This window comes from Mandrillus leucophaeus, unplaced genomic scaffold, assembly GCF_000951045.1.
Source record: "Mandrillus leucophaeus isolate KB7577 unplaced genomic scaffold, Mleu.le_1.0 Scaffold38, whole genome shotgun sequence".
Taxonomy (NCBI): Eukaryota; Metazoa; Chordata; class Mammalia; order Primates; family Cercopithecidae; genus Mandrillus; species Mandrillus leucophaeus.
Window position 1 is genome coordinate 2,588,852 of NW_012104031.1, and position 13,780 is coordinate 2,602,631.

At 47.3% G+C, this 13,780-nt stretch overlaps 1 protein-coding gene across 1 annotated transcript in view; it reads right to left on the reverse strand.

The window, feature by feature from the left end:
• ATP2B4 (ATPase, Ca++ transporting, plasma membrane 4) overlaps positions 1-13,780 on the reverse strand; it is a 123,483-nt gene that overhangs the window by 35,522 nt on the left and 74,181 nt on the right. The window contains exons 6-15 of the mRNA XM_011990479.1: positions 13,227-13,352; positions 12,630-12,755; positions 11,478-11,513; positions 9,736-9,897; positions 6,325-6,539; positions 5,450-5,692; positions 3,971-4,212; positions 2,416-2,647; positions 1,406-1,585; positions 315-402 (exon numbers count right to left, since the gene is read on the reverse strand). Coding sequence (XP_011845869.1) covers positions 315-402; positions 1,406-1,585; positions 2,416-2,647; positions 3,971-4,212; positions 5,450-5,692; positions 6,325-6,539; positions 9,736-9,897; positions 11,478-11,513; positions 12,630-12,755; positions 13,227-13,352 — 1,650 coding nt within the window. The remainder of the gene's footprint in view (positions 1-314; positions 403-1,405; positions 1,586-2,415; positions 2,648-3,970; positions 4,213-5,449; positions 5,693-6,324; positions 6,540-9,735; positions 9,898-11,477; positions 11,514-12,629; positions 12,756-13,226; positions 13,353-13,780) is intronic.

A 13,780-nucleotide genomic window follows, 5' to 3' on the forward strand; every position in this document is an offset into this window, starting at 1 on the left:
CTTGAACTCAGGAGGCGGAGATTGCAGTGAGCCGAGATTGCGCCACTGCACTCCAGCCTGGGTGACAGAGCAAGACTCTGTCTCCAAAAATAAAAACAAAAAATAAAAAAATTAAAACCCAACAACTTTATTGTGTGTCATACTCACCAAGGGCTCGGATGTTTGCTAACTGTACGTTCTCCCCAAATAGCCTGGGAGATCTCCTAGGACCTCCCTTTTTGGACAGGAGAGTGACTTTGGCTGGTGGTTCTTATCTGTCTTCGCCCTGGCCTGCCTTCAGCTGTTGCAGGCACCTATTTGGAAGCCAACCTCACCTTTCACCAGGGTGTGCTTGTCAGTGGGAGAAGATCGCGCCAGGACCCGAAGCTTAGGCCAGATCTTGTCCAGCTTTTCTTGCTCTACCTGCCAACACCAGACCACACCTGGATCAGTCAAACTCAGAAAAGCTATCCAGGAAAGTCTTACTTCTCCATATACTTGGAGCCACTGGGAGATTGGGTACGCCACAGTCCCACATGACAGTGTTATTCTGGCTTCAGCAGAGATTAAACAGCCAACCAGTCTCCAAGGGTAGATTCATGGATGATGACCATTCAGGCCCTGCTTTTTTTCTTTTTCCTCCCAAGTCCCTACCTGGGAGCCAATCCCCCATTTCCCAGACCTTTAACGGGAGGTGGGCCAGGGTTGGCTGTTGGCTCGGGTGGGTAAAGTGGTGCTTCAGAGGTCTTAGGTATGATTTCTATGTAGCTCAGGAAGCTTGGATCTGTGCCACTGCCAGACCACATTCTCCTTTAGCCACTGTCAGCCAAAGGGCAGGGACACAGGAGGGGTGGGCTGGGGGGAAGTCAGTAAAAAAAACTGAAAAAGCAGAAAGACATGAAAAATTAGTGACACTGTCTCAAAAGATAGCTAGTGAGCTCACTAGCTTCATTCACAAGCAACTCCCATTTTTTTGTTTTTGAGACGGAGTTTCGCTCTGTTGCCCAGGCTGGAGTACAGTGGCGCGATCTCGGCTCACTGCACCCTCCGCCTCCCAGGTTCAAGCTTGTCTCAGCCTCCCCAGTAGCTAGGACTACAGGTGCATGCCACCAAGCCGAGCTAATTTTTGTATTTTTAGTAGAGACAGAGTTTCACCATGTTGGCCAGGATGGTCTTGATCTCTTGACCTTGTGATCCACCCGCCTCGGCCTCCCAAAGTGCTGGGATTACAGGCATAAGCCACCGTGCCCGGCCAGCAACTCCCAATGTTACCATATGAGCAGCTTTGGTACAAGGAGATGTTTCACTATAAATAGCTTTCACTTTAGAAAACACCCACTTTCCCGCACATGACCCAGATGTCTTATGCTGGAACCCGCCTTTTCCTCGTCAGGGGAGGTCCTGGATCCCCCTACCCAGGACCCACCTCGCCTTTCTCGTTGCGGATGAGCCGGTTGAATTCTTTGCCTTCTAAGCACAGGAAGTCATCCCCAGGTGTCAGAATGCCACATTTGGTGGCAATGGCCCGGGCTGTGTTGATGTTGTCACCTGTCACCATTCTGACAGTAATGCCAGCTTGTTTGCATTTGGCAATAGCATCTGGCACCTTCAGAGAGTGAAGAAAGGGGAAAGGTGCAGATGAGGGTGGTGACCCTGGTAAACTGTCCCTGTACGTCTGTCCCTTTGTGGCAGACAGGAGAGAGGCACCCTAGAAGTGGTGCCATGTGGCATGGGCTAGGTCTGGTCATGTTGATATTGTTAGGTGCCACCTCACTTCTGTCCTACCTACAGCAGTCACATTTGAATTTGCCCTATTGCACCACGAGTTGAAGGGGAAATTTGCTTTGGGAGCCAGGTGTAAAAACTTGCTCTCCACTCACAATCGAGACTCCTTGGCAGGGCATGGATGGCATTTTGCGATTTGGCCACTGCTTTCTTTTCTAGCAGAAGCTTCTGCCACTCTCCACCCACCTGGCCCATGCTCCAACCATATCAGCTCTTTGTAATTTCCCACATGCATGATACCCTCTCATGCCTCTGGGCCTTGACAATTTTATAGTCCATCTGTCTATGCTTCTTAGAAGCAGAGATTTTCAATCCCCTAGTGTCTAGAATAGTTATCAGCACACAGCAGTTACTCAAAAAGAATGTGTTGATTGAAAGGAGGGAGCTAAAGACAAAGTTGGTGTCCTGATTAAATCAATCTCCTGACAATACTTAAGTGTCAAATAATGAGCCCAATAAGCCCTTTGCTTCTGAACACTCAGACAGCAATAACCCTAGGAATGCCACATTCTATCAAACTGGTACTCCACAGCAGTCCTGTGAAGCAGGAAGCACAGAAACATCTATCCCTGTAAGTGAGAAGCAGTTAGGTTACCTGCCTGGGGTCACAACTAGAAAGGGAACTAGTACTCCACTTCCTGAGACTCTCACCTCTGGGCGCACAGGGTCCTCAATGCCCACCACTGCGATACAGGTCAGTTCAGTGAGGATCTCATTCTCATTGTCCCAAGAGGGCTCTGCGTCATTGAAATCCCGGTAAGCTATGCAGATAGTCCGGAGTCCATCACAGGCCATGGGCTCGATAACAGTGCGTATCATATCATCTCTGTCTTTATTCCTGAATGGCACTGCTTCCCCTTTCTGGTCCAGGATTCGATTACACCTGGGGAGGTGCACAGTAAGAACACGGTGTCTCCCTTCCCACTCAATACGTTTCTACAATCATTGACAGACATTTTGGCCACTCTGTATTATTCCTAAAGACATTGCTCCAAGCGTGGCCAAACATTTCCTTCGTCCATCACCCAGCGGAGTCCCTCTTTCCAAGGTGGGTGGGCTGTGGATGGAGTAAGGTCTAGGTAGGTAGAGAGTAGGATTCTCCCATGTCATCTATTCTTACCCATATGTGAATGCAATGCAAGTCATTTGTGAATCCCCTGCTCTTTTGAACTTCTTGAAGGCAGAGAGACTTTTTCAATCCGAGTATTCAGAATAGTGCTCACTGTGTGGTGGTGGTTTAGGGGGACGTTTCCTATACAAGAATGTGCTGATTAAAAGAAGGTGGCTAAAGCCAAGTTGGGGCACTGGTTAATTCAGCCCTACTGGCCCTATACCTAAGTAGGGTCAACTTTTGATGATCTATGGGTAATCTATTAATAGTCACTTTTTTTTTTGTGAGACAGAGTCTCACTCTGTCACCCAGGCTGGAGTGCAGTGGTGCGATCTTGGCTCACTGCACCCTCCGCCTTCTGGGTTCAAGCGATTCTCCTGCCTCAGCCTCCTGAGTAGCTGGGATTACAGCGCGTACCACTATGCCTGGCTAATTTTTGTATTTGTTTTTAGTAGAGATAGGGTTTCACCATGTTGGTCGGGCTGGTTTCGAACTCCTGACCTCATGATCCGCCTGCCTCGGCCTCCCAAAGTGCTGGGATTACAGGCGTGAGCCACTGCGCCTGGCCGAATAGTCACTTTTAAAGTTACATAAATTCCCTGTAATCAGAAATGGGAATGGGAAGGAAAGAGAAGGAAAAGAGAACACAGAACAAACATTTCTACTACTTGTTATGTACAAGGCATTTTACATACATTGAATCATTTAGTTACAGTGAGGAGCTGAGTACCGCTCTCTCTGTTTTCAGATTAGGAAATGGAAACTGAGGATCGTCCAGGTCTGAATCCTGGCTGTGCCACTGTCAGCTGTATCACCTTGAGTGAGATACTTAACTTCCTTATATCTCTGTTTTCTCATCTGTAAAACTGGGATCATCACAGTACCCACCTTCCTGAGCTGTGAGGATTAAATACAACAAGCCACCGTAAGCACTTAAATAACATGCGTGGCTTGAGTAGACGCTTGGATATTAGTTATTATGGCACCACCTGGCTGGAGGGCTCCCTCATCTGCATGGGTTCAGTGTGGGGTGTGCACCCATGCCTTCCTGAGGAGAGGCTCTTGAAGGGAAGCAGAGCGGTCAGGGGTGCTCACTTGCGCAAGATGATCTCAGAGGCGCCCTTGCTGTACATACGGAAGCCACCGCTGGGATTCCTGATGACGGTGCTCATTGACTTGCGCACTGAGTTGAAGGTATACACCTTGTAGAGCTTCTCCTCGGGCACTTCATTACGCACAGCCTGGTAATCCTGCTTCAGATCTGTGACAAAGCCTAGCAGGGCACACTCGGTCTTGTTTCCCACCTGCCGAGGCAGGCCTCCCTCCTTCTCTGGAGGCTAGGAGAAGAAATATACACAGCACTAGTGAGTAAGATGCCTTGACAAGGCAGAGAACTTAGGGAGGAACGAACTCATTTACAAAGCCTTCACATTACATACCTGGAGCTCATGGGGGAAATAACATTTGTGTTTTGTTTTTTTTTCTTTTCTTTTTTGGAGATGGAGTCTCGCTCTGTTGCCCAGCCTGGAGTGCAGTGGCACAATCTCGGCTCACTGCAACCTCCACCTCCCGGGTTCAAGTGATTCTCCTGCCTCAGCCTCCTGAGTAGCTGGGTCTACAGGTACCTGCCACCATGCCCAACTAATTTTTGTATTTTTAGTAGAGATGGGGTTTCACCATGTTGGTCAGGCGGCTGGTCTCAAACTCCTGACCTCAGGGGATCTGCCCACCTTGACTTCCCAAAGTGTTGGGATTACAGGCATGAGCCACCGCACCTGGCATCTTTTTTGTTTTTCTTTTTGACATAGCATCTTGCTCTGCTGCCCAGGCTTGACTGCAGTGGTGTGATCTCAGCTCACTGCAGCCTTGACCTCTTAGGCTCAAGTGATCCTCCCACCTCAGCTTCCCGAGTAGCTGGGACTACAGGTGTGCAATCATGCCTGGCTAATTTTGTTTATTTTTGTAGAGATGAGGTCTCACAATATTGCTCAGGCTGGTCTCAAACTCCTGGGCTCAAGCGATCCTCCCACTTTGGCTTCCCAAAGTGCTGGGATTGCAGACGTGAGCCACTATGCCCAGCCTGTTTTTTTTCAAGGATAGGCAGAGAGTGGTCAGTAGTAACTGTGATCCTTGTGCCATCCAGGGCTTAGGGATTTTGTAGTTTGCTCTAGTGGTAGTGCTGGTGTCTCGCCTTGTGTGGGTCTTATTCTAATACTCTGTGCTTGTTTCTAGAAAGTGAGTAATTTACTTCTGATAAGCCCAATTCTACTTTGGGATACGTTCTACTTGCCCTCCTTAGAGACATTGCCTTTACATGCTAGTTGGGAGGGTATTTCCTGGCCATAGATTCTTACAGGCCCTTGCCCTGAACCCTCCATTGACTCCCAGGTACTTTTCCATAGTCTCACCCAAACATGTTCACTCCAGAGTGAGAAATGGTGCTCACTCTCACCTGGGATGAGAATTTAGGGATGGCAATTTAGGCAGTGTAAACAATAAGCAGGTTCATTTCAGAGAAAATGGTGGTTCCAACCAACCATCCATTCTGAGTGTCTAGGCAAAGGAGATGCTTACCAGAATCTTGGAGGTATAAGCACTGTTGATAGAAATGCCATTGACAATGAGGTCCAGGACTTTGGGCAGGAAGACATCAGGGCTTGGGATTTGACGGTAATGGATGCCCCCAATATAAGCTTGTACCACAGTCATTCGGTTCATGGTCAACGTGCCCGTCTTATCAGAGCAGATGGCGGTGGCATTGCCCATGGTCTCACAAGCATCCAAGTGCCGCACCAGGTTATTGTCTTTCATCATTTTCTACAAAGGAGAAAAGACTTGAGGGGGGACTAACTGGACTCTCCTAAATATAGGTCAAAGCCATTTCCTAGCCAACATCTCTCCATATTTCATCTTCCAGTCCCACACAAAAATCCAAGATACTGGCTGGGTGCGGTGATTCATGCCTGTAATCTTAACACTTCGGGAGGCTGAGGTGGGCAGATCACCTGAGGTCAGGAGTTCAAGACCAGACTGGCCAACATGGTGAAACCCTATCTCTACAAAAGATACAAAAAGTAGCTGGGCATGGTGGTGCACACCTGTAATCCCAGCTACTTGGGAGGCTGAGGCACGAGAATCAGTTGAACCTGGGAGGCCGAGGTTGCACCATTGCACTCCAGCCTGGGTGACAGAGTGAGACTCTGTCTTAAAAAAAAAAAAAAATCCAAGATACCATTTTTGTCATTCTCTGAAGGTTCTACAGGGTCATTTCAACATTGATGCATCTGACAGAGATGGTCCTTCCATTAACACCAGGGACTTCTGCTCTTGTGAGGCACCAGCCAAAGTTTACAGATGATAGAATGGCTTATCTTTTCACTAAGGGTTACATGGTACCCTTCCCTCCCATCTCTATCCTAAAGGAAGAGATACGATTGTTCCAGTCTCACCTTCACAGAGTAGGCCAGTGAGATGGTGACAGCCAGAGGCAGCCCCTCTGGCACAGCCACCACCAGTACAGTGACGCCGATGATGAAGAACTTGACAAAGTACTGGATGTAGATGGGAGTACACTCAGGGAGCCATGGTCTGCGATTTATCACAAAGTTGTCAATCACGAAGTATAGAATCAGGATGAAAACTGTGAGAGCAGACATGAGCAGACCTGTCCAGAGAAACAAGTCACATGAACCCAGGCCTGAGGGCATTCCTAGGGCCCTAGCCAGAGATAGAATGGCATCAGTTGTAGCCTTGTTGCCAATTGTTAAAACCACCATCTCCAGGAAGACTTACTAAAATCCCCGCCCAGTCTCTGTTGCTTATACATTATAGCATAAGGAACAAACATAGGTTTCGTATTTCAAAGACACAGGTTCTATTCTCAGCACTGCACTAACTTGACTTGTGGCTTTGGACAAGTCATTGACCCTCTCTGGGCCTGTTTCCTAGATCAAATTCCTCATTCATAAATCAGGGGGTTGATCTGTTTCCTGAAACAGCATTCTATGATCCTATTCCACACCCACCCTCTCCCTACGATTCATAATGTCATGACTGTATTTGTCCATTTCCTAGTAGTTTATCAATTTTGACTTCTCCCCTACTAACCTCCGAATGCTGGACAATTCACACCTTGTTTACAGCAATGCCTCTGTGGTGCTAGTGTATCACCTGCATGGCTAACTCTTAGAACAGTGCTTCCCAACCTTTCTGTTGTCATGGCACACATGGAAGATGCCAATAACAGTAAATATTTATGTGGGCACCTACTGTGGGCCAGGCAAGCACTTCACAACAACCCTGTGAAATAGGTTACTATTATCACTCCCTTTTTAAAGATGACGAAATGAAAATACTGAGAGGTCTTTGGTATGGCCCATTGGTAGAGTGACCAAACCATCCCGAGACTACTGAACAGTTTCCAGGGATGTGGGGTTTTGCTAAAATTGAGAAAATCCCAAGCAAACTGGGACGGTTGGTGACCCTACACATTACAGTACATGAAAGAATCTGCTGAAGGTCAAAACCGACTGGCCTAGGGATTCTGATTGCCATGGGTGCTGCCTGAATGCTTTGAGGGCTGATGGAATCAGTATCTGGGGACAACTGTCCCTAACTGTGGCACAATATTTGGGAAAAGCTCTGCTTTAAATCATTGTCTGGTTTTGGTTTTTGCTTTTCCCAAGGGCCAGATGATTCAGGGGCCTCCAAGCAAGGCTAGAGATGATGATATCAATGAAAGCAAATTCTTCTGTACTTTACTTGATTAGGGCCAGGACTCAGGTGGAGAAGCAAGCCACTGAGGGTGCAAAATTAAGAAGGAACTCACTCTTCAGGTGGTGGAAGGCATCTGACTTGCCTCACCCTATTCCTGGACTGGCCTAACATATAAAATAAAGCAACAAAGGAGACTAGTGGCCAGCCATCAGGTAGCTTGTACTCTCTAAGAAGAACAAGGCAGGGGCCAGGTGCAGTGGCTCACACCTGTAATCCCAGCACTTTGGGAGGCTGAGGCCGGCAGATCACTTGAGGCCATGGGATCACTTGAGGCCAGGGGCAGATCACTCGAGGACAGGAGTTCAAGACTAGCCTGCCCAACATGGCAAAACCCTGTCTTTACTAAAAATTAGCCAGGCATGGTGGTGCATGCCTGTAATCCCAGCTACTCGGGAGACTCACTTGAACCCCTGAGGTGGAGGTTGCAGTGAGCCAAGATTGCATCACTGCATTCCAGCTTGGATGACAGAGTGAGGCTTTCTCACAAACAAACAAATAAGCAAAAACAACAATAAAAAAACAAGGTAAGGATTAGGAGAATAGTACAAGGGTTAGGTGGGGTATATTTAATGTTTCAGACCTGTGGTGTTTGATTCTGCCCCTGCAATTCATCTCATCCATGTATAGTTTATATGCAAGAGATTTCACAGCAGTTAAAATTAGCTGGGCACTAGAACGGACACAAAGAGGTTAGGCCAACTCAGTCCAGTAGATCTTTCTGTGAAACGTAAGAAGTTCTCTATCTGTGCTGTCCAATATGACAGCCACTGCTAGCACATGTCTCTCGTGACCAACTAAAATGTGCCCCAGCAACTGGATTTTTAACTTTATTTACTTGTAATTAATTTAAATTGCAGCAGTCACATGTGGTGAGCGGCTGCTATGGTGGGCAGCATGGATCCCACTATCCAGTGTGTGCAAACTGAATCAGCGGTGTTGGCATCCTGTGGGGGTTTGTTAGGAATGCAGAATCTCAGGCTCCACACCAGACCCTCTGAACTGAATCTACACCTTAACAAGACCCCCAGGTAAGTTGTACACAGCTGTATAAAGTGCAGAAATGTGCTGATTATGATTGTGGTAAACAGAAAGGTGGAATCACAGAATAAACAGTGGTAAAAGACTATTCTCTGGCAGGGCACGGTGGCTCATGCCTGTAATCCCAGCACTTTGGGAGGCCGAGGTGGGCGGATCACTTGAGGCCAGGAGTTCGAGACCAGCCTGGCCAACATGGTGAAACCCCATGTCTACTAAAAATACAAGAATTAGATGGGCGTGGTGGTGTGTACCTGTAGTCCCCACTACTTGGGTGGCTGAGGCAGGAGAATCGCTTGAACCCAGGAGGTGGAATCTGCAGTGAGTTGAGATGGTGCCACTGCACTTCCAGCCTGGGCAACAGAGAAAGACTCCATCTCAAAAAAAAAAAACCCAAAAAACAAAAAACAAAAAAACTATTCCTTGAGGGATATGTCCACTGAAGTAGCAATCTTCTGTTTCTTCTTCCCACTCCCCATTCTCCCCCTCCATTGAAAGAAAGTGGTAAGACAGGAAAATGCAGAGGCAAGTGATGGAGAAGCCACTTTCTCATATGCAGAGTGCATTTAGAGAGGGCCTGTCTAACCACAGCCTTCCTTCTTCCTCCAGTCCTTACTTGGTATTTATTGCTTTGTGCTTGGCCAGATCCTACTACTATGCTAGGGAATTGCCTCTAGCAAGCTGCAGCCTTCTCTATCTTTAAGGAATTTACAACCCAAAACAAGAGACAGGTAAGTAGTTATTAAAATCTACCTTCTTGCTAATGTAAATCTCCCCTACTGTAATATATGCTCTTTACTTCTCATTCATTTGGATTAAGAGATCTCACGGCCATTAACCCTTACACACAGGAAAACATTTCTCTCTGAAAAAGCCTAGGGAGAAACCAAACAGTGGCGGAGATAGGGACACAGCTGCCTAGCCCCAAGTAGCCATTCTGAAGTTTCACCTTCTTTCTGCCAGTCTCAGTTGGTGCAGAAAGAAGGGGATAAAAGTGATGAGGATGCAGGATAACACTGATAACCACAATGAGGCTGTACCCTACTCACCAGCTTTCCCAATCTGAACAGCCAGGCGAGTCAGCTTGCCCTGCAGCACTGACTTCTCCTTTTTAGGCACCTTGACTGCCTTCTTGTCTTTTTCCTCATTGTCGATTCCCTCCTGGCTATTGAGTGGCTGGATTTCCAGGGCCACTCCGTCTTGGGTCTTTGCTAGAGTGTACACACAAATAGGACAGGTGAGCAGGCAAGGTGGTAGCACTGAGTGGCAGGCAGGTGGAAACCAAAAAACCTTCCTGTCTCTTTCCCAGAATATACCTTGGACCTGACATCAGTCCCGACCACTCGCAACCCATGCTAGACATGGAACTTGCCTTCAACACTCTATTAGGGCCTTTGGAATAATATTCTAATGACTTCAGATGAAACTGGGGTGCTTTTAGGGTATGGATTTCTTCTTCAGTGGCAGCTTCCTGGCACTACCTGAGTCCCAAGCCAGATTTATTCCAGCAAGGGGATTAATCATGTCACTAAGCGCTATTAAAACAACCATCCTTCCTGGAACTCAGTGCTTAAAATAGTGAATCTTTACTGCAGAAAGGGGCTGAAGGAGAGGGTTGGTAGATGTTTCTAGAGCACAAGATTGCTCTGTTAAATGGTTTCTCTCTCTCTCTCTCTCTCTCTCTCGATTGTCAGGGAAGAAACACATACCCCCAGACCCAGGGTATTTTCCAGCTCCTTCTAGCAGTTGAAGGATAGGAAAAGAAAATTCCCTTTCTTCCCTGCCTAACAAAGGTAGAGAGATACAGAGTGGGACCTAGGGTTAAGTCTTTTGGGGAAGAGGGAAGAAGCTGGTGTGAGGGACCTCCTGTAATAAGAGAAAGCAGGGATAAAGAGAGACATATAAATCCATTTTGCTTTTAAAAGAAGAGTTAAAGAACTAAAATTAAAGAATTATTTCTGTTTAGCTCTGGTTTTCTAATGTGATGACTTTCTTTCTAAAGACTGCTGTGATGCGGGTTACAAAGTAAAAACAAATCTCTAGGAGTGTCACAAGAGAGCAGTTCTTGCTGGCTCCCAGCACCACTCCATTTTCACCCCTGCAGGGCTCAGCCCCTTGCTTAGGATACCCTTCCTGAGTAGTCCCTGCTGTCAGACTCACAAACAAGAAGACAGAGATGGAATGTGAACACAGCCACCAAAAGAGAAACACACATCAGATCAGGAGGAAGAAAACAGACTGTGGCAAGAACAAAGAAGAGAGGTGGGGAGAGAGGTACAGAGAAAGGGCTCTCTCCAAGCACCCCTGAGAAGACCAGCAGAGAAGGGATCCAGACCAGAAGAGGACACCGATGAGGAAGCTATCAAGAGGAGGGTGCAGGGACTGCCCACCCCACCTCCCTCCGCCATGAGAACCCTGAAGTCTTCCAACCCAGGAACTGATGACTGTTGGTGTTTAAATCAGGCTGAGGGTGTTTAAATCAGGCTAAGGGCAATGAAGCAGAGTTCAGCTCCCTGGGAAGAGCAGATCAATCCTACACACTCCCCAAGAGAAACCTTGACATGACATTCTGTGAGCCAACAGCAGAGGGTGCTGTTGTCCCATCTTAGATTGGGATCAGGACCTTGAGACCACCCCAAAAATCTCTGCACCTTCCTCAGGATGAGGCATCTGAGCCACAGCAGGAGATAACAGATTTATGGAGAGGAAAAGGGAGAAGGCAGATGGCCTGGAAAGGTCTGGTTTGAGCGTGGGCAGGTAGAGATGGTAAATGAGTGGTTGGAGAGGTTACCTTTGTTGCGATTTTCAGGGACTCCTTGCTTTTTACCTGTTTGAACAAGAAAGAAAAAAGTGGGGCCGAAACCCAAAGTGACTATTAAGAGATCCAATTTGTTGGTCCTGCTCAGAGCCCAGAAGGGCGACAGTTAAGTGGTCGGGTTGCAGGGAAGGGACATAAATGTAAAGGAAGCTCACATCTCTGCTTTCATTCATTCTTGCTAGAGGCTCTCATGAATCCTCGGGATAGCCACCAAAACGCTCACATAGGTGAGTGCATACTCACACCTGAGGTGCTTTCTCTTGCTCCTGGCCTGAGTCACATTGCTTGGAAAAATAGGGTGGGGATTAGGAAGTGAGAGGTTTGAACTGTTTCTGCCTGATGGCAAAGACTCTGAAAGGTGTCTCCGTGTTACTTCAATAGCACCAGGCAAGCTTCCTCCTTATTCATCTGCAGGCAGCTGCAGAAATGAATTGTTTAGTTCCTGAGGGAATGTGTTTTGTTTCCTTTTCATAAACTGTCCTCCACTAAACAGCTCAAGATGATTCTCCAGCCATGTGGTAGAAACCTTCTCTCCCCTAAGGGAAGAAGGAATGCTTAGGGAAACGGGTAGACTTGGTTTTAGTATCTTTTCCTCTTTCTCCCTCTTATTCTTTCCTTCAGGAATAACTAAGGGGCAAAGACTGAACTAACTGTTCCTACTCTTCTAGCTGTGTGTCTCTTCCACTGAGAGCCCACAGTTTCGGCAGAAATCTATTTTATTCTTCTGGCCAATTTTCTCTTAGTCTTGATGGTTCGTTTAACCCCCCATCTTTGAGGAAGAAAGTTGGGGGAGGAGGAGTACATGGAAGGCATTTGGGGCTACGGCATCTAACCAGTTTATTTAGGGCAGGCTTTATAACTTACCCCTTTACAAGCCACCAATAGACACAAAAATCAAGGCTCAAATTCAACCTGATTTGGGAGCCTAGAGCTAGGATCTGGTTTTCATCAGAGCCCCCTGGAGCCAAGGATTTACATCTTTATCTCAGCAAGGAGTTTGGATATCTGCTTTCTTCATCGCAGCAGATTCTTCTAACCATGCTTTCTATCCGGATCTGCTCCCTCGCTTCCTTGTTTGTCCATGGGGATGAGAGGAAAGAGAATCTCAGTCCAGATGCTCCTTACCTTTCTTCTTCTTCTCCCCTTCGTCATCCTCATTGACCCCCAAGAGAGTAAGGATGATTCCAGTCTGAGAGTTGACACCAACAGCCGTCACCACCATCCGGCCAGAACCTTCCATGACATGGGTCCCTACATGGGAAAGGAGAAGATGGGAAGGAATGTTTTTTTTTAATACCTAGACATGATTTGATATGAAACACAAATTTAGAAGAAAAAAATAGTCCTCCCTACCCCATGGATAATGATGGGTTTAGCACAGTAGGAAAAGGTCAAGAGCTGGGCACATTTAAAACAGACCAGACAAACTGGGAGTAAGGAGGAAAATGTGTCTGACTGCTTTAGGGTAAGCCCTCCCTCCTGCCTCCACTCCCACCCCTGCAACCAGCAGAGCCCCTTCAAGGGCCTTATTACACTTGTTTCACGGAAAACTTCATTTAGGCTGCCTGATATCCTTGTATTCCACCCACCAAAATGCTGCTGCCCCAGTTGAATCCCAGGGAAGGAGATGGGACACAGTCAGAAGAGAGAACAGGGTCTGGATCCTGTGGCCTGGGTGTTTGCAGGGAGGTAAATGGGAACTTGGGTAGCCAGGGTCTATACCTGAGAGCAACATGGGGTCTTTGTCCAGGGACTTCTTGACATGATCGGATTCCCCTGTCAGAGAGCTCTCATCAATCTTCAGATCATTCCCTTGGATCAGGATCCCATCTGCAGGCAGCAGATCACCTAGAGCACAAAGGGGAAGAAGGGACAGTGAAGGAGATAGTAAGAGACTGGCTGAGGGTAGGGACCTCCAACTCCTTCAACCCCATCTCACGGCTGCTCCCGTGGGCCCTGGTCGTGAGTACATGGAGGGTCTTTACAAGACTTCAGCTCTGTACAACCTGGGAGAAGGTTGCTTTCCAGGCATTATACATTCAAACTCTTATTCATCCCCACACCTTTCCACGGCCTGAATATTACACACTTTTAACCCTAAGACACACAGAGTACAAGTCTGACAATCTCGTGGCAGAGCTTCAGCTACTCCTTTCTGAAATTCCTTCCCACAACCTCTTTAAACGCTAACCTAGAAGTGAATACAGTTTTGGATCTTATCTTTTTGGGTTTTCAGCAATTCCCAGCCCCCTCATACCAAAGCACCTATCCCTTAA